Genomic DNA, 22023 nt, shown 5'->3' with positions numbered 1-22023 from the left:
CTAATTGAATTAGTTATATTTTGTAAAAAAGAAATACAGAGAAGCAGAAAGGAGAAGGGCTTTACTCAAGATCACACAAGATCATAGCCAGGCAGGGATCGGAACCCGGGTCTACTGACTTGAGCCTAGCCCTTTCCCCATCAACAGAGAAAGCTTCTTCATTCAGAAAAGTTGAGCCTTTTGAGAACCAACTTTATGTAGTATGATGTGATTTACAAATATATCTTTACAATAGTAATTATTTTTGACAGACATCTTAAAAATTACCTTGAATATCACAAAAAGAAAGACTTCCTGGTTGAGGGGATTCCAACAGGGAAAAACAACAATGAAAAAAATATATGAAAAATAAATATTTAAAAAATACTTTGAAATTGAGTGCTTGGGCATAGAGCAAAGAGCCAGTGAGGTCACGTTTTTAATCCTATAATTTTGCAGAGTATCCCCAGCAGTGACTTCACATCTCGGGGAACATTTTGTGATTTGACCTTTTGCAACCATTGCCTGCAGTTGACTGAATTTAAACGTTCTCTCTCCAGCTGCTTTCAAAGCCATTTTAGAAAGCATGGTATTCTGATAACATTAAGTTTCTCAAGCTCTGTGGAGTCTTTTCTTTAAGAAAATGTCAATGCCTGGCTTAGATTAACCAGGTCTTGCTTCAAACACAAAGCTATGCCAAGTCCATTGAAAATAAGAAGAAAATAAAGTATTTCTATTAATATGCTTCTTTCTCCAGAAGAAGTTTCTGAGTTTTGACTTACAATCATTAACAACATTTCTATTTTTGTCTTCTTATTTTTGGAACCATTTGTAAGATACATTCATAAATTAAACGGAGCTTAAATACCGTCTTCATTCCTAGTAGCATTGGTTTGGAAGATAAGTCTATTGTCACAGATGGGATTCTTACTCTTCATCATCCAAATCTAATCTTTGGTATTAATAATACAAAGGACAGGTGAGTGTGCAAGACCGACATACTTGCTAAGAATAGCTCGCTGGCATCTACTGAGTTCCTAAAGAGAGGACTGAGGGAGGCAAACTTTTAGATTAGCTTTTAGAAATTAACCCAGGTCTTGACTCAGAAGAGCTTACCAAATGTATAACAGATCCGCTGGTGTCACAATAATACTCTGAGCAGAGATTAACCACACATAAAAGGACATTTTGTTGCCTTTTACTACCATGTTCATATGTAATTCTTCTACGCTTCAGAGTCCAAGTTGAACAGAAAAGAGTACATAATTTTTGTGACCCAGCCTATGGATTATATTTAAATGATGGTATTAATGGTGTTCATGGATACATTGATGTTCATATAAACAAGAACAAAATTGACTGCTTTACTATTATTCTTGACCATTCCAGGTAGCCTTTTAATAAGGGCTAAAAACAAACAAATAAAACAAACAAACAATAAAACACTCAACAGGCAGCTTACCTACTAATGTCATGGAAGCACTTTTACAAACAACTGTCCTTAGGAAGTTACAAGTACCACCTCATCTATACATTGTCTCTGAAAGATTACAAAACACTTTCCCAACCATTAGCAAACGTGGTTTTCACAACAGCCTTAGCAATAGGTATGATATCTCTATTTACTGGAAGAATATAACTTATCCAAGTCTTTGCACCTTGGTAATGTCACTAGTATTTGAATCCCAGGTCTGAATCCTGTATATTTTCTACAACCATGAACTACTCTGCCCTTACGTAAAAACATGTTTTCGTATCTAGTCAGATGTTTGTAGGAGTCATATTTAATTATGCTGGGAATTAGCGTTCCCTTTGGATGGATCAAAGTGGCAAATGCACTCATTTGTAGCTTCAACTTTAGACTTCTGAGCCAAAGTTGTTTTATTACTATAAATCCCAAGGTGAGTTTATTCGCTGGATTGTTGGAATTTTATGATGGGCTCACAATAATGAATTTTATTACAAAAGGCCACACTGAGCTAAGAATCTGATGGCTTTTTCAGAGGGCAAGGAAGAGAAGCTATTACACTAATAAACGTCTCTAGTAAAAGCGTAGAGAACTGAGATATTAGCCAATAGGTTCACTGTGTGAACCTAGAGAAAACCACTAATCTCTGGAGGCTGTAAATATTGAGCTTCCTTTCGTCTAAAGCTATTCTCTGAGAGAAAATCTCTAGTATGGTTTGTTGAGTCAGACAGTCTGGTATTCCAGACAAATGAGTTTTCAACCTCCTAAAAGCACTACATTTGTTACATAAGGTTCAAGAAGAAATGAAAGGAATTTTTCTCTGTGTGGCTGGGGTTTTACATCTATGATCCTGATCACTGGATCAGAATGAACAGGCTGTTGACTCCAGAAGCAGTACTGGTTTGGGCAGCAGGATTCTTGGGTCTGACAGTTTCATCTCCTAAGATAAAACATGCATTGTCTTCCATGAATTTCAATGGCTTCCTTTATATAACATTACACTAGTTTGTAATAACTGACATGCATGGACCTTTTACTATGAGTCAGGAATTACACTAAGGAATTATACTAAGAGTGTTAACTTTTCTTATGTTCACAATAACCCGGAGTTCTAGCAAATAAGTTGAGACACAGAATGTTAAGGAACTTGTCCCAAGTCACACAACCAGGTAGTGAAGGACTAGGATTTTTTTTTAACCCTGGGAGCTGCAGAGGTTGGCTTCTACCAGCCTGCTCCTGACCCCTTCTCTGAAGAATTGCCTCTGGCCACCACAGAACCATCTCCTCCAGCCTGCAGAGTACAAATAACTGCTTCTCCTGCCTCAAGGTGGGGCTAACTCTGTGGTGCAGTTTGTTCCAGAACCTCCTGGAAGCCCTCCTGCATAGGCTGAAATAAATCATGCTTAGCTTTTCCCCCACTGACCTTTCCTGCTTCTTTCATCCCCTTTTCCTGACAGATCAACCCCTTATAAGTCAGCCTTGAAAGAAATCTGGACTCCATCCAGCTCTGCCTCTAACCTGAAGTGGTCCCTGCTTTTCACCACCATCCTATGCTCTCTTTCCTCACTGGGGATAGATTTAGCCTGGAAAATATGATATTTTATACTTTCATTTTTCATTGTATTTCCCCAATTGTTATTTTGTTCTTTTTTTCACATAGGAACTTAAACAAGCAACAGATGAAATAAAAATGGTGCAGTTCTGTGATGGAAACGTACCTATTAGGCTTGATGTGGCAGACTGATGGTTCTGTTTCAGCAGCCAAGCCCTTTGTTCTCGTCTGGCACTAATTGGATCTGGCCGAGAAGCTAAAATCACCAATCGATTCTTTAATAAGCATAATGTAGCCACTCTAATGTAGCTAATTTCCTTTCCCTCTTTTCTCCTAGGCAAGCAGTTAATATTGCTAACAGCTCTCTCTGACCTTATATGTACATCTGTAGGCTTCAGCAAAGTATCCAGTAAAGTTATTTCCAGAAGCAATAATTTCTAAAGTAAAAGTTCAATATTTTAAAAGTCCATGTTGATCTCTGCCTTGATTTTAAATGCTTTTGGTGTATAATTTACCCAGAATTTTCTTCAAGGCCTTTTTAGCTAAATTTATTCATCTATATATATAAAAGCCTAAGCGACCAAACGATGGGTCAACTGGTCGCTATGACGCGCACTGACCACCAGGGGGCAGACGCTCAATGCAGGAGCTGCCCCCTGGTGGTCAGTGTGCTCCCACAGCCAACCTCCCATGGTCCCTCCCACAGCCGGCCAGCTCAGATCGGCCCGGATCGGGACTGGGCGAGATGGCCCAGATCAGCCCTGATTGTCGGCCAGGCTAAGGGACCCCACCTATGCATGAATTCATGTACCGGGCCTTTAGTTCAATAAATAGTTGTTGAATTCCTTCTATATATCAGGCACTGTACTAGATGCTGAGAGTAAAATCAGTGAGCAAAGTAGATACAGCTACTTTGCTCATGGAGCTCATGAACTAATTATAAACTAGAGCATATTCCAACATGCACACCAGTCATATACCTTCAGGTATAATCAGCTCTACTGTGGTCATAGATGGTGCTATGAGATCTTACTAAGGACATCTCATCTAATAAGGATTGCTAATGTTGAGATAAATTAATTGACATATGAGAAAGAATAGAGTCAGTTAAGATGGAGGTATTAGAGTTTGCACCAAGGGAATCATCCTGTGAAAAGACTCTAAAGCAAGAGGAAGCAGGGGGCATTGGAGGAACTAGGAGACTCCAGATGGAGTGTGAAGAAATACTATTTAAGATTAGGCTGGAGATGTGGTCAGGGAAACGACCATACAGAGAGTTACAGGACAAGTTAAAGAATTTTAGTGTGTACTGACATCAACTGGCAATTATGGGATGGTTTAAAGGTGTGCATATGTGTATGACATGATTAGAGGAGCACAAAGTAGAGTAGAAATTCAAGGTACCATGATGGACAAAGGAATGAGTAGGTCCCCTTGGGACAGCAGGAAGTAAATCCAGTTGGGTGGTCATAAAATGGGAAGGTCATAAGTGATGTGAGACACAGCTGGGATGGTGAAGTATGGATCAGGGCAAAATGGACTAGAATCATATGCTAAGCAGTGGGTTCTATACTCAGGAACTTGAAGGGAATGAGCAGAAATTCATTCCAGAAAGATTAATTTAGATCAGCACTGTCCAATGGAGCTGTCCACAATGAAATAACTTTTCTGTGATACCACAATACAGTAGTCACTAGACACGTGTAACTATGGAGCACATAAAATGTAGCTTGATCGACTGAGGAAATAAAGTTTTAACTTTTATTTAATCTTAGCACAGGTCTGGTCACAGTAGAGAGTATGTATGTCTGTTGGTTGAAGGGAAGTGTTTGGAAGGTTGGAATGAGGAAAAGGAATGAGATGAGTTATGGATCTAGGTGAGATATGATTCCAGGACAGATAAAGACAGAAAAAAATATAGAAGCATGCAATAAAAATTTTTAACTTTCCATGTGCATTATTTATAATCAGGGGTGGGCAAACTTTTTGACTCGAGGGCCACAATGGGTTCTTAAACTGGACCGGAGGGCCGGAACAAAAGCATGGATGGAGTGTTTGTGTGAACTAATATAAATTCAAAGTAAACATCATTACATAAAAGGGTACAGTCTTTTTTTTTTTTTTTTTTTTAGTTTTATTCATTTCAAACGGGCCGGATCTGGCCCGCGGGCCGTGGTTTGCCCACGGCTGATTTATATTCACAGTTAAATTTGGGTCCATCCATTTTAAATTTGTTTTTGTGTGTTAGGTACGGTATAGATCTAATTTCAGAAAGTAATTTCCCCAAATGAAAATGCAACCAACTATTCTACTTGCTAATGGTCAAATGAACCTCAAGGAATTATGCCTCAGGTTCAAGAGTTTAACAAAAAAGACTAAAGGTAGATATAATGCATTGTCTCAGCATAGCTCTCTATCTAAGTTGTAGTCAGATAGAAAATACTATTGTTCCCATTTAATCCATTTAATTTATAATTAGTTGTGTAATTCCTTTGGTGCTAACCTCCACATTACCTAAATAAGTGTTCTAGGTATAGCAGAGATTAAAAATATTTGTTGATTTAAATAAAGATGAGACTAGAGAAAGGAATGTAAAAAAGAGTACAATAGTAATTATGTCTTCAAAGTTAACCTGGTGGAATAAAATATACTCTATTCACTATAGTTAAGTGGAGGAAGAATCATGAGAGAGTAACAAAATAAAGTCTTTATTATTATCTTGACAAAGTGATTAGGATGTTTAGAGATAATATATGCACATCATTCAGCCCAGTGTCTGCACATAGTAAGGCTACATTACTGGTAGCTAGAAAGTATTTAGTTTTTTCTAATTTTAGATGTTCAATGGAGGGGCATATTTCTTTATCATGGAATTTTCAAGTTTTTTTAAAATATATTTTTATTGATTTCAGAGAGGAAGGAAGAGGGAGGGAGAGAGAGCTAGAAACATCCATGAGAGAGAATCATGGATCGGCTGCCTCCTGCAAGTCCCCCACTGGGGATCAAGCCCACAACCCAGGCATGTGCCCTTCACTGGAATCAAACCTGGGACCTTTCAGTTCGCAGGACAATGCTCTATTCACTGAGCCAAACAGGCTAGGGCGGAATCTTCAAGTTTTTAAGAGATAGGTTCATGTATAAAATAGAGCCTAAATGCTCTAGTAAATTTGAATTTTAAAACTTTCATATGGTTTATTTCACTCCAAAGAAATAATAACTGGAGTTCACTGTTCACTGATGTTGACAGTCTCGTCCTGAGACTAGATATAAGAAGCTTACAAAAAATAAAGAATAGACATTAATGGATGTTTTTCAAATTCTATGTCTTCTCTCCTCAATCATAGCTTGCACATTATGACCTAACTTGGGACAAAAGCAGGGAACACACTAATGTATAATATGCTATGACTTGAAATATTTATGTTAGAATAATTCAATAGAAAGAATAAATTTGCAGTGGCTGGAACTATCACCTTTGACTGGGTTGACATTGAACCCTTTGACTTGGTGAATCACTAATGCGGCACCCTCAGGGGCTTTGATTTCATAGGCTCCTGGGCCCAAGAGTTTTTTAAAATACAAAAAGTGATAAGGCCTTAGAGATAAGACAGGCATCAGGCTATCACTGGGAAGCTGCTTTCTTTTTAAATGGCCAGTTCCCAAATTTGAATCTGTACTCTAGTGGCAAAAAAAGCTTTGGATTTGCTGGTAAAGATGAAAGATGCTCAGAAGCTATTATCTTAAAATAGAAATCGATGGATTAAAAAGCTATGGAAGTTTAGAAGCTGGCCGAAAGGGAAGAGGAGAATTGAATTGAGATAATTATCTTGTTATTTGAGGGAAAATTAAAGCTCACCTTTCAGAGAGTCAGAACATTAATGCCAAAGTGTAGATTCTCTTTCATGATAAGGAGTAAAAAGAAGTTACTAAAATTGTCCAGATTTATTTAAAATAGTATAACTTGTAAAGTGTCATTTAACACATTTAAAATAGGCAGAAAAAACTCTCAAGGACTTGGAAAATACTCTTTCTCAAGGGGAGAAAAAGTATCTCCTGAATATTATTATTTTAAAAGAAACCTATTTATTTTTCCATCTTGTATTTGCCTTTGGTATTCAGATAAAATAAACAGAGTGGGGAAAAGATAGTCATTAGTAGGGATCATCTCAAATTAAATGTCTTTAATCCTCAATCATAGCCTGTGTATATTATATTCTAAATAAGAAATTTGTACCTTTGCCCCTTTGCCCTAGCTGGTTTGGCTCAGTGGATAGAGCTTCAGCCTGTGGGCTGAAGTTACCAGGTTCAATTCCAGTAAAGGGCACATTCCTCGGTTGCAGGCTTGATCTCTGGCCCTGGTTGGGGTACATGCAGGAGGCAATCAGTCGATGTGTCTCTCTCACATCCATGTTTCTCTCTCCTTCCACTCTCTCTAAAAAAAAAAAAAAAAAAAAAAAAAAAAAAAAAAAAAAAAAAAAAAAAAATCAATGGAAAAATATCCTCAGGTGAGGATTTACAAAGAATGATAAAATGAATAAATTTGTACTTTCAAGTTTTAAGAGGTAATCACTAAATAATTGCTACTTATTGATCTATGAGAGGAAACTGATGTTCCAATGGGAGCCAAATTCCCCAGTGTCCAGGTCATTGTCACTGCCTTAGCCAGGCCTGACTCAGACAAGTAATAGTACATTAATCTACCAAAGGCAGGGTTAGCAGCTACTCATAACTCCACTTAGAAAGGGAGAGTCTTTACTTCCTTGACAAGGAGCCAATGAGGGCTTTCTGTCTCAGCAGCTTGGAAGGGTGTGGCCTTAAGGTTGAGAGTGGGAGGAGGAACTGGGCTGAGCAGTAATATCTCATCCTGCTAAATCAGTCTTGTCTGCATGAGGCTTCTACAGTACCTTATTTTCAAATCAGATCTAAATCAGCCAAGTAAGTAGGGAAACGTGGGCATGAAGCCAAATAATTAAAATGAAGCACATAATTTGGATTTCATTCTCCCTGCATTTTAGGACAAATTATAATTTGGTAAAGAGAAAAGAAGCAATATTTGAAAATCAGTCTCTTATGTCTTCATCTCCCATTGCAAGAGCAGATAGTCTTTAAAACTGATGTTCTCTAAGAATATAAAGAAAACATAAATCTGTGATAACTGGGATATATCCCCATAGTACATTTTCTAAACTTAAAAATCAAAATTCCCTAAAATTTCACTTTGAACCATGCAAAATGAAGGGCACGGACTTTTAAAAGCAATGCATGACTCTTGATTGTAAAAAATCAGAGACCTCAAATTGTGTCCATTAAATTGTTCTCATGTATAGCTATATGGTTATTCCTTGATTCCTTTATGACTCTATTCTAGATTATTTACATAAACTCCTTTTTTAACCCAAATGTTCAAAAATACAGCCTCTTGATATTTTGTTTTTTGCTTTATGCTTACATTTTTAAGTGTGTTCAATTATTTGATCGTTTATTCAACAAACGTTATGAAATACCTATTTAGAATCAAGCAGGATGCTAATCACTAGTAGTGTAATGATGGGCTAAAATAGGCACTTTTTGGACTCATGCAGATAAAGTCTAATAGTGGAGACAAGCATTACAAAAACAACCACACAAATAAATGAGAAATTGCCAATTGAAGTAACTGCTATGAAGCAAAACCATATTATTCAATGAAAATATGAGAAAAAATGTCTCAGCATAGGAATTTCATTGTAAACTAGTCATTTACTAGTTTTAAGCACCAGCATATTACCCTCTGGTTTGTATGAAGATAGGTCCTGAGAACAAGAGAAAATTGTTACAAATCTTAGGATTCGTTTTAGGCAAGTGAGACACAGTATAAAAGCTCTGTTCCATCTCTCCCCACCAAACAAACAAACAAACAAACAAAAACTATGTATATTGTGTGTATTAAGTAGGCAGAAAAGGCACCATCGAAAATCACCTGAAAGAAGAAAATATGATGACTATGCTCAAAAATGCTTCCTTCTTTTTAGTAGTCACATGGCTTCTAGAAGGATCAGACTTCAGTTTCATTTGGATTTTGCTTTTTTTTTAAATTTATTTTTAATTTTTTTAAATTTTAACCCATGTTGGTAAAAGATAGTTTTCAACATACCCTTGTATGGAACTCTCATTTTAAATGTGAGAGATTTGAATATATGCTCATTTTTAAATGCTTTTCAGTTTTTGATAAGGGGTTGCATGGTGCTATCTTTGGTCTGTTCCCAGGAGATTATGTGGTCATGTGTGTCTACTTTGACCTGAGCAGAAGAATGGGATACTTCACCATCCAGACCTACATCCCCTGCACACTCATTGTTGTTCTATCCTGGGTGTCTTTCTGGATCAATAAGGATGCTGTGCCAGCCAGAACTTCTCTAGGTAAGACACAGTTCTTGGTGTTATAGCACTTATCCAAGGTAAGTAGTACCCCAAAGGAGTAATCTTTATTCCCCTTTCCAAATTGATTTGCTTTTAATCCATTCAGCAATTACATAGAAACGTTCTTTGTTTCATTTTAAAGAAAACTAGTATATTAAAAAGGAAAAACAATGTTTAAAGTTTTCTAATTCTGTTTTTCTTAACAAACTTAATATGATTTTTTTCCCAGTAAATTATCTTAATAAATTTAAGTTAGCTTAAAAAAAAAAACAACCTTTCTAATTTCAACAGACTTTTTGTGTTGGTCTCTGGGCAGTTCTGTATGCTGGAGCTACTCACACCAGCTCATGAGAGCTGATCATTCGTCCTTTCCCAATAGTGTGTCTAGCGATGTCACATTGGCAGCTTGACATCAGCCAAGGTGAAAGTAATAATACCATCGAAATAGGCAAACACTAAAAATCAAGGCATTCATTTTTTTCTAGAGTAATTTGTTACACCTTTACCAGAACACCATAGGCTGTTAATTAATTCCAACAAGCATAATCATGATGACATTAGAGGACATACATACATGTTAATTGAATACTTACGAGCCACTAGGAAGATTATTTTTGGGAGGACACAATTACCTGTGAAATTTTGAGAATCCATCTCCTCACTTTCAAGATTATTTACAGTTGCTCAATCTATTGTATAATGGTGATATTTGTCTCATGTTTTCAGATATTTTTTTCTCACATGAGGAAGAAGGTGCACAGAGATTATAAGAAAGCCACAGAATCACAGGGACATTGGAGTCTAGGTCCATGAATAAAAATTTTATACTACGTGAAATTCCCTAAAGACTTAACTAAGAATAAAGCTATTGAAAGATGAATTATTAAACCATAATCCCTTTCATCAGCTATGAGAAAATTAGAACCACATCTCTTTCTCAGTCTTTTCTAGGGAGGCAGTATCATGCAATAGTTAAGAGCTGGGGCTCTGAAATCTAACCAATCCGAATTGCAACTCACAATTATAGCTTGGACTTGGAAATATCCTTTAATCTCTATTCATTACAGTTTCCTCACATATAAAACATGTATCATTTCCTTTACCTAACTCATGGGGTTTTATTAGGTTAAATAAGTTATTCCATGCAAAGAATACAAACCATAGTAAGACCTAGGAATGTTGGCAACTGTGGTCATTTTCTGGCAAAATGGTCTGTCCCAGGCAACTAAACCTGAGGGCAGAGTGATTACTGGGGAAATTTTTTTTTTAAATATATCATTTGCATATTTGTGCTCTGTCAAATCTTATTTAGTCTCCCAACTGTTTCAAAATAAAGTTATTTTGATTTTTCCCGTTATATGTGGTACTTTATGTTACAGGTACTATTCAACAATACAGTGTCTAATGCTACATGCTAAAACAAACCCAAAATAGTGTGAGCCTATTACTTTAGGATGATTAACTGTCACTGTGAGTAGAATGTGTTGTATAACATGCTATGCCTGTCTCTCATATCAGCATGCAAATATCTTTTATTCCCAGTATAGTGTGTGGCACATAGCTGGTAGCACAATGATTATTTGAGTAATGTATGTACACTTATGAATAAACTAGAGGCCTGTTGCATGAATTCATGCATGGGTGGGGTCCCTCTGGGTAGCCTGCAGGGATTGGGCTGAAACCTGCAGTCCAATGCCGCCTGCAGCTCCTACCTGTTGCTCCCGCTCATCCTGGTCCCACTGTGCCTGCCACTGGCTTTCACACAATCAGTCCTGATAGGGAGAGGCTCACGCTGCTTTTGGTGCCCACCCAAGGGGAGTGGCCTGCTGGATCAGGCCAAAACTGGCTCTCCGACACCCCCTGAGCGGTCCCATATTGCAAGAGGGTGCAGGCCAGGCTGAGGGACCCCACTGGTGCATGATCAGGCCGGGGGGGACCACAGGAGGGCTTCAGGGCATGTCTGGCCCATCTCGCTCAGTCCTTATTAGCCAGACCCCAGCAGCAAGCTAACCTACTGGTCGGAGCATCTGCCCCCTGGTGGTCAGTGCACGTCATAGGGAGTGGTTGAGCAGTCTTAGCATATCGTTAGCATATTACACTTTGATTGGTTGCTCAATTGTTCTGCAGTTTGGTCTATTTGCATATTACCCTTTTATTATATAGGATGGAACAAATAGATTGCTGCATTCTAATTTATCTATCCCACAAATATTTTAAGGAAAAGATTTCAAATCAATTTCCTCTCTTGAAGTCCACACTTCTGGTGATCAAAATCCCTCTTATGGTCACTCTGTTAGCTCATTTAACCACTCATTAAATGAGTGCTCACCAGCAAAAGACCATGGTGGGAGAAGGGAGCAAGGTGAGTGAGCTAAGGAATGAGGAAGAGACCCCTGAGCAAAAAACAGGTCATTGACTACAAGTTCATCATTGAGGACAAATCAGGCATATTCAATATGGTCCCTGTGCCTGTTCTACTCTTCACGACTAAAGCATGTAAAAGTCGTTGTAATGATTACAAAATTATCACATTTTTTAGAGCTAAGGAAGCAGAGATGCTGCAAGGTTAAATGGCACTTGAGAGGCAACTGATATTTGTGGGCATAGTCTATGAGTCTAATTGTACTTTCTTTCCCATTACTGAGGTTGCTTATCAGAAGCCACAAAACAGGTTTAGCTTCCATCGTCACTGAGTCACCCAACTTGCTGATGTGGTCACATGACCTTTTCTACTGTGCCTCTCTTCAGGTATCACAACTGTCCTGACAATGACAACCCTCAGCACCATCGCCCGGAAGTCACTGCCCAAGGTCTCCTACGTCACAGCGATGGATCTCTTTGTATCCGTCTGCTTCATATTTGTCTTCTCTGCTTTGGTGGAGTATGGCACCCTACATTATTTTGTCAGCAATCGGAAACCAAGCAAGGACAAAGACAAAAAGAAGAAAAACCCTGTATGTATCATTTCCCACTGGGACCACTGAAATTTTTATGCAGAAAGACCACCTGGTTTGGTTTTGGTTTTGTCTCGTTTAGTCTATCTGCAGGTTATGCCTCAACACTTTGGGCTCCAAGGTGACAACTGAATGTGTGACTTTGACCGGGACATAAGGATTCAGTATGGTTATTAGTTAAGAGAGACCTGATTCACTAAGGCAGACTCTTGCTCTCTTCATTTCATGGGGACGATAACCATTGCTGAGAGATGCATCTCTCTTCTCACTGCTATTATTCCAGCTTTCATTGATTTTCATCTTTCTGCCCCTTACTATAATATTTTAAAATTACTGATATTTTAAATTAAAATTTTCTCTCCAAAGCTTTCTACCAAGAAGCCATAAGAATCTTTAAATTTCAAATTGGAGTCTATACTTTTGCAACTAATATCTGTGTGTGTGTGTGTGTGTGTGTGTGTGTGTGTGTGTGTTGCCACCAGAGGACTTCTATTGGTTTAATATTCTGTGTACCTTCTTATTTTAAAAGAAATGTCTCATCTATTGTTTGGACAAGTTATTTAGCCTTCCTATGTTTTTATATTGTCATATATAACAGAATATTATAAAATATGTTATAGGGCTGCTGTGAGAAATAAATGTGGTAACAGAGGTAAAAAGCATTACATAGTACCTTATACATTAAAGTTCTTATCGTTTACTAGTTGACAATGATGGTTGATGTGGATAATTATATAAGTACTAACCTGGATTGATTTCAGTGATTTGGAAACAGAGAGAATGACTTCACCTTGCCATCAAACTTTAAATAGAGATGATGAAGCACAAGCTTGAATGCCGAAAGCAATTGTCTTTTATTATTAATGTTGAAGAGAGCATATAGCTACCCATTTACCCACCTAAACACAATGTCTGGCTCATAGGAGGCCCTATGGAAGTTAAAGTCCATTCCCTGCCAAGGCAGGGGCTAAGGAATTCACCCCATTTAATAGCCTTTCCTGATCTTCTGCTCTAAAGGCCATGAGAGATATGATAGTGGCTAACTGTCTGACCCGTGGACTTTGGGAGACTAAACTATAATGAGGAAGTCTGGCTGATTCTAGGTTGTATCTGGATGCATCCCCAAGAACACCAGTGAAATTCTCTACATGGTATATGTTTATTTGAATATAAGAATTTATAACAGGTAAAGAAAGAAGCATCATTTTTTATGATTAATAAAAAAATAAATGCTTATCTCTAATTCCCCAAATACTCATTATGTTTTATGCAGTCCTTCTCTTCCCTGTGTGTTCTGCCTCTCTTTGCCTTCACATCTTCTTTCTCCTTATTTTCATTTCCTAATTGTGTTTCTGTTTTCTCCCTCTCCTTCACTTTCCATCTCATCCCTCCCCTCCCCCCACAAGAAGATGGTTCTACTGATACTTAGCATTATTACCTGCCAGCAATTACAAGGCACAAGAAGACTGGCTTTCAAACAAATCTGAAGAGTGTTCTCTCTCTCTCTCTCCTCTCTCTCTCCTTCCTTCCCTTCCTCCTTCCCTCTCTCTCTTTTTCTGAGTCCTTGAGAAAAAGCCCTTTGCCCCTCTCTAACAGGTAGGTCATTGCAGAGTGCATTTTGTTTCAGAAATAGAAACATGTGGATTCCTTAATCCAGGGTCATGAAGATGACAGAAGAAAACAAGGCAGAAGATAAAGAAGACGAAAGAAACTGAGAAAATGAAGTTACCTGAGAATTTCATGCATTTCCCTCTTTTAAGTCAATTAGATGCTTTATCAGAACAGGCAAGAGCCTAAGGAGCAAAAGAGAGGCTGAATTTAATTTGCCCATTTAATATGTGTTTTGATTCATTATGTCAGGATTCACTTACTAAGACCTTCTTAGTGATAATTAGAAAATAAAATAATAGAAAGATTCCTCACAAATGAACAACCCTGGCTTTTGTAGTTAGATAATTGTGGGTTAATTTATGGAAGATTTCACTAGCAATCACCAAATTCTCTTTTTCAACATTAGGCATATACTTTGTTCCATGTTCAAAATTGTCCTTCTGTGTTTATAATTTTAGTTTATTTCACCTACTATGTTTTCAAAATGCATTTTTAATTTATCTTATTTTGTCTCTTTTTTCTTTTCTTTTTCTTCCTCTTCTTTTAATGAAATGAAATGCATTCTCTTTTCTGTCTACAAACCCAAAGCTTCTTCGGATGTTTTCCTTCAAGGTATAATGTTTTTGGAATGGAAATTCACTGCATGCAACGGCTGAATTTAAGTATTAACGCTTACATGGTGTTTGTTTGTTTTTTATGAATAGACATTTAAGCATTCTACTAAAGATAAAACATTTCAAATGAGAAAGTTCTGTTTTTTTCTAGAGTTGATTCAGCAACCCTATGCTAATTCACAGAGGTTTTGACCTTACATGAAGCTAAAAAGCTATAAGCACTAAGAGATGTCATTAGTAAAGAGGGCTTCTTTAAACATCAAAGCCAAAACTTACCCTTTCTTCGCAGATGAAAGTGAAATCCAATGCCACTGCCTGCATCTGCCATATACCACATATAACCTATGTGCCCTTAAATTTTAGTTCTGTAAATCCTAATGCAAAAAATAATCTCCTGTGGCCTAAACTTTACCTGTCAGTTCTGTAAAAATAATACTCTCTTTAGAATGCTTTAGTTAAAACACCCATCCCTTCCTTCTAGGGTGATCCAAGAGCCCTTTGGCTCTGTCTTGCAATATTATAAGGCTAGAGGCCCGGTGCATGAAATTATGCAGGGTGTGTGTGTGGGGAAATCTCCTCAGCCCAGCCTGCACCCTCTCCAATCTAGGACCCCTCAGGGGATGTCCGACTGCCGGTTTACGTCCAATCCCGGGGATCAGGCCTAAATCGGCAGTTGGACATCCCTCTTACAATCCTGGACTGCTGGCTCCTAATTGCTCACCTGCCTGCCTGCCTGGTTGTCCCTTACTGCCCCCTCTGCTGGCCTGGTCACCCCCAACTGCCCCCAACTGTTGGACTGGTCACCCCTAACTGCTCCCCCTGCCGGCTAGTCACCCCTCAGTGCCCCTCCTGCCAACCTAATCACCCCCAACTGTCCCCCCTGCCGGCCTGGTCACCCCCAACTGCACCCCTCCCCCGCGATCCTAGTCTCCCCTAACTGTCCTCCCCGCCAGCCTGGTCGCCTCTTACTGCCACCCCTGCTGGCCTGGTCGCCCCAACTCCCCCCCCCTCCCCCCGCTTCAGCCTGGTCGCCCCGCACGGCCCCCCTGCTGGCCTGGTCGCCCCACGCAGCCTGCTGTTCAGTCATTTGGTCATCCCTCACTAACCTCCCTGCAGGCATGGTCGTAGGCAGCAATCTTATGAGGGCATGAGGATTAATTTGCATATTACCTCTTTATTATATAGTATTAGTATTCCCAGTTGAATCCTGACAGCTGATTCAGAGACACTGGGATTTGTATTTATATTATCGTAAAACTAAATCGTCCAAATTAACATCAAATAGACCACTGAGTCTTAAAGCAATTTTATAATTCATCCCAAAGCAAAAGTTAGATTAGCATTCAGTTGATTAGTACTAATTTCTTCTCAAATGCTAAGTAATGTTTGACAGGCAGTAGCATATTTTTCTGAATCTCACTCACAAGTAGGTAAACCTTGCTGACATTCTGAAGCTTCTAGATGGTGAATATTACACAAAGTACCATATTCTTCTAAAACATAAGCCATACTCTTATGGTATAAACTCAGGAAACTTCTATATTATACATATTTTTAACATTTTATATTAAAACCATCTAAAAATTTTCCCAGTCTAATGGGGTTTACTATTTGCTGATAGGTAAGCATGTCACAAAATTTGATTTCAAAATTGATACATCTTTTATTTCTCTGTTCTACTCACATGCAAAACCATTAAATGCCTTCATGTAACCTAGCTCGCATCTAATATTTACTAGAATAAGATTCCATGTAGTTGTTTGATTTTAAATCTTTAAACTTTGCGTTCTTTTGGTGTTAATCTCCTTGCTCTAGCTATTAGCTTGATGGTATTATTTTCAGCTGCACTGCTTAAACTCAAAATTCAAAATCTGCAAATGTGCTATCCTTCTGAGTTCAATTTCACCATTGTAGATCACGATGTCATAGCAATTTCCCGAGTACTCATTTTCAGATTCATCATTCACATTGGTAACATTGTGGAGAAATAGCCCACGATTTATCAAGTGGAATTAACTCTGATCCCTCTTTGTCCCTCCCCTTGTCTCAGGCCCCTACTATTGATATTCGCCCAAGATCAGCAACCATTCAAATGAACAATGCCACGCACCTTCAAGAGAGAGATGAAGAATATGGGTATGAGTGTCTGGACGGCAAGGACTGTGCCAGCTTTTTCTGCTGTTTTGAAGATTGCCGAACAGGAGCTTGGAGACACGGGAGGATACATATCCGTATTGCCAAAATGGACTCGTATGCACGGATCTTCTTCCCCACGGCCTTCTGCTTGTTCAACTTGGTTTATTGGGTCTCCTACCTCTACCTGTAAAGAGGTAGGGGTCTTATTGTTATAAGGGTCTTATTTACTAAATCTCATGGAGAGAAGATGTCCTTTCTAAGTCCACTTAAATAATCCTCTGTGCGGTTTATAATGATCTGAATTTGTTTCTTTGTTCTAACCTGGTAAATTGTATTAATGTCATACTGTTTGCACCCAACTCGCCTTTGATAAGTGTAATTTAAACTATAATGTTTCTGTGTTGCAAACCTGCAGGGCAAGTTGAAATTAGAGCAAGAACATTGAAACCAAACAAGATATTTCCAGCTACAGAACTGAAATAGTAAAAGCAATGATTATTTGCAGTGGTGGTGTCCTCATTCCATTCAAAATACAGTTAGATGCAAAATATCCCAAACTGTTCCCTAAGATCATCTGGGGTCAAATTGTAGTAAATTGATCCCAGCAGAACATCTCCCTCATTTGAGACAAATCACAACTCATTTTAAATATAAGAACCTAGACAAGAAACCTATTATACCTCGATCCCAAGATAGAAAGAAAATTTCCTTCACATCACATGTACAATGATGTAAATATTTCAATAACATAGAATGCTTCAAGTTTAATGCATGCATCTCTTTAGAGCCAAAATAAATGGACTGAAGTTAACATCATAAAGCATTGTCTTTTACTCTTTGTGTCTTTGGGCTATAAAAGAATCATGAATGCAATTATAAGGATTTGGGAATTGGAATTGGAGGGGAAATTTTTCACTATCTTTTCCCTCATGCATAAAGATTGAAATAGCTTATGCTTCCTCGTATGACATATTAAACACTCTAAGTAAAATATAGACTGAATATTAGACATTTGCCACCTCTAAATATGCCCAATTTCATAGAGTATAAAGTGATTGTATGTGCTTGCTGCTATTTTTCCTTCCTTTTAGGACTATAGATCTTAACAGAACTTACTCTCCATCTCAAGATCTGCTTGTAGTGATTGTGAGTGCCTCGGGGACAGTGTCCTTTTCATGTCCTCTTTGGGTCCTCAGCACCTTGCATAGTGCCTGGCACACAGCTGGTGCTCAATAAGTATGGTTTGGAGTAAACTGGCCCCATATGATGCCAGTGCATCTCTCTGTGCTGGCCTGGAACCAGTGACTCATCTTTTCATGTTGGCATTGTCAAGTGATATTTGACTTTGTAGAGAAAAACAGAAGGATCCAAAGAACTAAGGCTATTTATATTCATTTTCAAAAATTTATTTTAGCTAATGTCTATATTCCTTTAAAATAATACTTATGTCTGCTATTTGTATACAAAAATGAGTCTGCTAGGGAATAATTAAAAGTTCTATATTATTTCTTCATGTTTAGGAGTGAGTCAACCTTGACCCATGACAATTGTCCTTAAGGACACATGACAGGTATGATCAATACTCATACCTGACTAGTATTTAGAATATAGTATTCTATACTCTGTGAAAAATATTTAATGTACTGAAGATTAAATTTAAAAAATGAAATAACAAATGAATAACTTACAAGGAGGCTGAGCCTATGCAATCATTCAAGTAGATTGTAATCACATAAAGTGGTTGTCCCAGACTTCAAAACATCATGAATAGAGCTCCATCTTTGTGTATTCATCCTGAATCCTTATTTTTGTATGTTAGCATCCTTTGTCAGTTCTTCTTTTTTGGCAATCATTGCTCTAAGTCAGAATTCAATCATAGCTCGTAAAGCTTTATAGATAACCTAAAAAAGAGTAGAAAAAAGAGACAGTGACTTTGTTAATATAAATCCATGTAAAGTCATCATCAAGTCATCTGGATGAATCTTGAAACACATTTAGCTGCCAATTTTACAAACATTTAATATACCAGTGATCTAGTATATAACCTCAAACACATGTAAATAGAATCCATTATTTTCTTGTTTTGGATTGTTAACATATTAAATGCTGACTCCTTGGGAGAGTTGTTGGCAAATTTTCAATGGTGAGACACATGTTATTATTGTCAACTTGAAATGTATTCCATAATGGGGATACTCAGAAACGCTGGCTTTCCAATATGTGCATAGTATTGGCAATATGAATATATGTTATACATACCCTAAATCTTAATTATCAGCTGCTCCCTGTCTCTGTATTTGAAAACCTTTTCGCAAAGGGAATTGCCTAATATGTGGACTTTTACAATAAAAATGCTGCATTCTCATCCATGGTGGCATCCCAGTGGTCTGGTTCGACGTCTATATCTTAAAGATTGTGACCATTTCTTCCTGGCTCATTCCTCAACACTGCCTTCCCTTTCTGTGAGATTCATGTGTGAGCAGTGTGATCATCTTTTGCATCATGATGCCCTCACTTCACAAGAATTAAGAGATGCATTTGGGGTGTGGCGTGGAGACAGAAGGTAGAAAGGTCATGATGTAATATAGCTCCGGCCTTCTTTACCTCAAAACTTGTGGTGTGGTTAAGAATATGGACACAATGTCAGACATAGTTGGGGTCCCAACCCTACATTTTTAAAACTATATTTTATGAATTTTACAGAGAGGAAGGGAGAGGGATAGAGAGTTAGAAACATCCATGAGAGAGAAACATTGACCAGTTGCCTCCTTCACGACCCCTACTGGCGATCGAGCCCGCCCGCAACCAAAGTACATGCTGTTGATCAGAATCAAACCTGGGACCCTTCAATCCATGAGCTGACACTCTATCCACTAAGCCAAACCAATTAGGGCCTAACTCTACATTTACTAGTTATTTGAAAATTGTCAATTTAGCCTTAATTAGGCTCCATTTTACCTGCTATAAATTAGGTACAATAATGCCAACCAATGTAGTGTCACTCAACAAAGGGGCAAAAGTCCCTTCCCTCACTTCTAGTGCCTATAGTGCTCAGCTAGCCATGCACCTTGTTGGCTCAGCTCTCCTAAAGGAACCCCCAGCCTTAATGTGACTCTATGTCACAATGTTTGATCTTTAAAGAGTATACATTGCAAACGTTCTTTAAAATCTAGGTTGAAAATCTAAGTCTACTGTTGATAAAAAAAAAAATCTCACACATTAGATTAGTTATTTTTAAGCCCAAAGAGCCTTTCTCTGTATCCCTGAAACTTAAAAACATAGGGCGCTATCCTCCAGAACCCCATTTTCTTGAAGTCCTTTGAAATTTTCAAAAGAAAGTAGCATCGTTTTTTACAAACACAGCTGCTCTAACCTTCCTCTGCCTGTCATTATCTTGGCCCCTCATGGCTTCCTGCATCCAATTTAAACATCTATTTCTCACCTCTCAGGAGTGCAAAGAAAAAGAGTTTTTACCTAGGTCATATCTGTTCTCTAGCTAACGCCCTTATCTTTAGCTGAGTGGATATTCATGGTATGGCCTTTACACACACACACACACACACACACACACACACACACACACACACATACTGTTTTAAAGTAGCAACATTATTCTGACTAGTAGCAACAATTTTTATGTGGTGAAGGTCAAAGTACATTAACCAAATGAAGTGGCCTTTAGGGATTTTGTCAAAAATTGCTCTCTCTATGCTTTGTCACAATGGTTTTTTATCAAACATGTAGGAGAAATGGAGATTGACCTAGGCCAAGAGCTCTGCTATATTTTTTTAGTACGCATTGAGTTTCCAAAGGTCACACAACCAGTTAATGGCAAACATGGAAAAGCCACCTGGGCATTGCTCTTTCTATTGAACCTCATAGAGTCTCAGGATTGGGAAGTAAAATTTTGAAACACTCTACCCTTCTATCTTTAGGATTTGCCAAACTTGAAGATGTCTTCTTTCTCTGATCTTGACCTCACTTTAATTATTTTAATTTCTCTAACACCAATTTTAAAATACCTAGCAACAGAAATACTAGTAAGTTAATAGATTTTGCATTTCTTCTCTAATATAATAACCAGTCAATATTGAATGTTACCCACAGTTTTCAAAATTCTGTTTGAAAGATGGAATCTACAATGGTATGAAAAATTGCAAAATGAGTTGGCCTTTGTCCCTCAGGGATTGGGACGTTAGACAACCATGCAGTTTCCTTTGGCTGGTCCATAGACTCATTCTTTCTACTATAAAAGGAAAGTTGTGGGAGGGATCTATACCATTCATTCTGACATTAGAAATTATAGGCTAATTACAAAATCCAGTTGTCACTTACTTTTGCTATAATCCTATATAATAAAACTCTAATATGCAAATCGACTGAACGGCAGAACCACTGGTAGAACGACTGGTCACTATGATGTACACTGATCAGCAGGGGGCAGACGCTCAACACAGGAGCTGTCCCCTGGTGGTCAGTGTGCTCCCACAGGGGGAGTGCCACTCAGCCAGAAGCCGGGCTCATGGCTGGCGAGCACAGTGGTGGTTGCAGGAGCCTCTCCTGTCTCCGCAGCTGCGCTAAGGAGCAGTTGCAAGCCGAGCGGTAAGGAGCAGCAAGCAGGCGGGCGGTAAGGAGCGAGGGGTCCCAGACTATGAGAGGGATCCCAGACTGCAAGAGGGATGTCCTAGACTGTGAGAGGGCGCACACCAGGCTGAGTTACCTCTCACCCCAGGGCACAAATTTCATGCACCAGGCCTCTAGTTAGGATAATACAAGTCTTCCCCTATTATTGTTTGTATAACAAAATAAAAAAGCAGAGGCTTTTGCCCTAGATTACCTGGGTTCAAATCCTGACACTGTTCAAACCTAGTGTCCAACTTTATTTTGCCTCAGTTTCTTCATCTGAAAAATGGGGATAATGATGGTTCATAGTTTTATTGTAAGAAATAACTGTGTTAATACTAAAGGATGATTGGATGTTAGTAATTTTCCTCAGCACAGATGTGAATTGTCAGAAATAAAAGGGCACAAGAATCGTAGTCTACCTTGCTTAAGAATAATTATTATTTATGAAGTTAAATACTACAGTTTTCTACTATGTATGAATGCATTTAAATAAACATCTTTACTGACATCATGCCGTACTTGGGAAATCCATGTACATAAAGAAAATTATAGAGCTAAGTAACTATTTCCAAGTGGAACTGTGTATCATTTAAATTACTATATGTGATATATATGAAGACACAAAGGTAGACATTTTTAAAAAGTAAAAATTATGATTTCCCTTAAAAATACAGAAATGCCTAA

At 38.2% G+C, this 22023-nt stretch overlaps 1 protein-coding gene across 4 annotated transcripts in view; it reads left to right on the top strand.

The window, feature by feature from the left end:
* The window catches only part of GABRG2 (gamma-aminobutyric acid type A receptor subunit gamma2), an 88696-nt gene extending 69618 nt beyond the window's left edge, over positions 1-19078 (top strand). For 3 of the 4 annotated variants that reach the window (XM_070414469.1, XM_070414470.1, XM_070414467.1), the window contains 4 exons: positions 9246-9398; positions 12147-12352; positions 14552-14575; positions 16628-19078. In XM_070414469.1, the coding sequence (XP_070270570.1) occupies positions 9246-9398; positions 12147-12352; positions 14552-14575; positions 16628-16903 (659 nt within the window). In that variant the 3' untranslated portion in view covers positions 16904-19078. The remainder of the gene's footprint in view (positions 1-9245; positions 9399-12146; positions 12353-14551; positions 14576-16627) is intronic. The other variant, XM_070414468.1, reaches the window with a different exon arrangement.
* The last annotated feature ends 2945 nt before the right edge of the window (positions 19079-22023 follow it).

This window comes from Myotis yumanensis, unplaced genomic scaffold, assembly GCF_028538775.1.
Source record: "Myotis yumanensis isolate MYYU_CA2020_CCGP unplaced genomic scaffold, mMyoYum1.0.hap1 SCAF_5, whole genome shotgun sequence".
Classification (NCBI taxonomy): domain Eukaryota; kingdom Metazoa; phylum Chordata; class Mammalia; order Chiroptera; family Vespertilionidae; genus Myotis; species Myotis yumanensis.
Note: the sequence above shows the minus strand (reverse complement) of the source record. Positions and strands in the feature narration are given on the sequence as shown.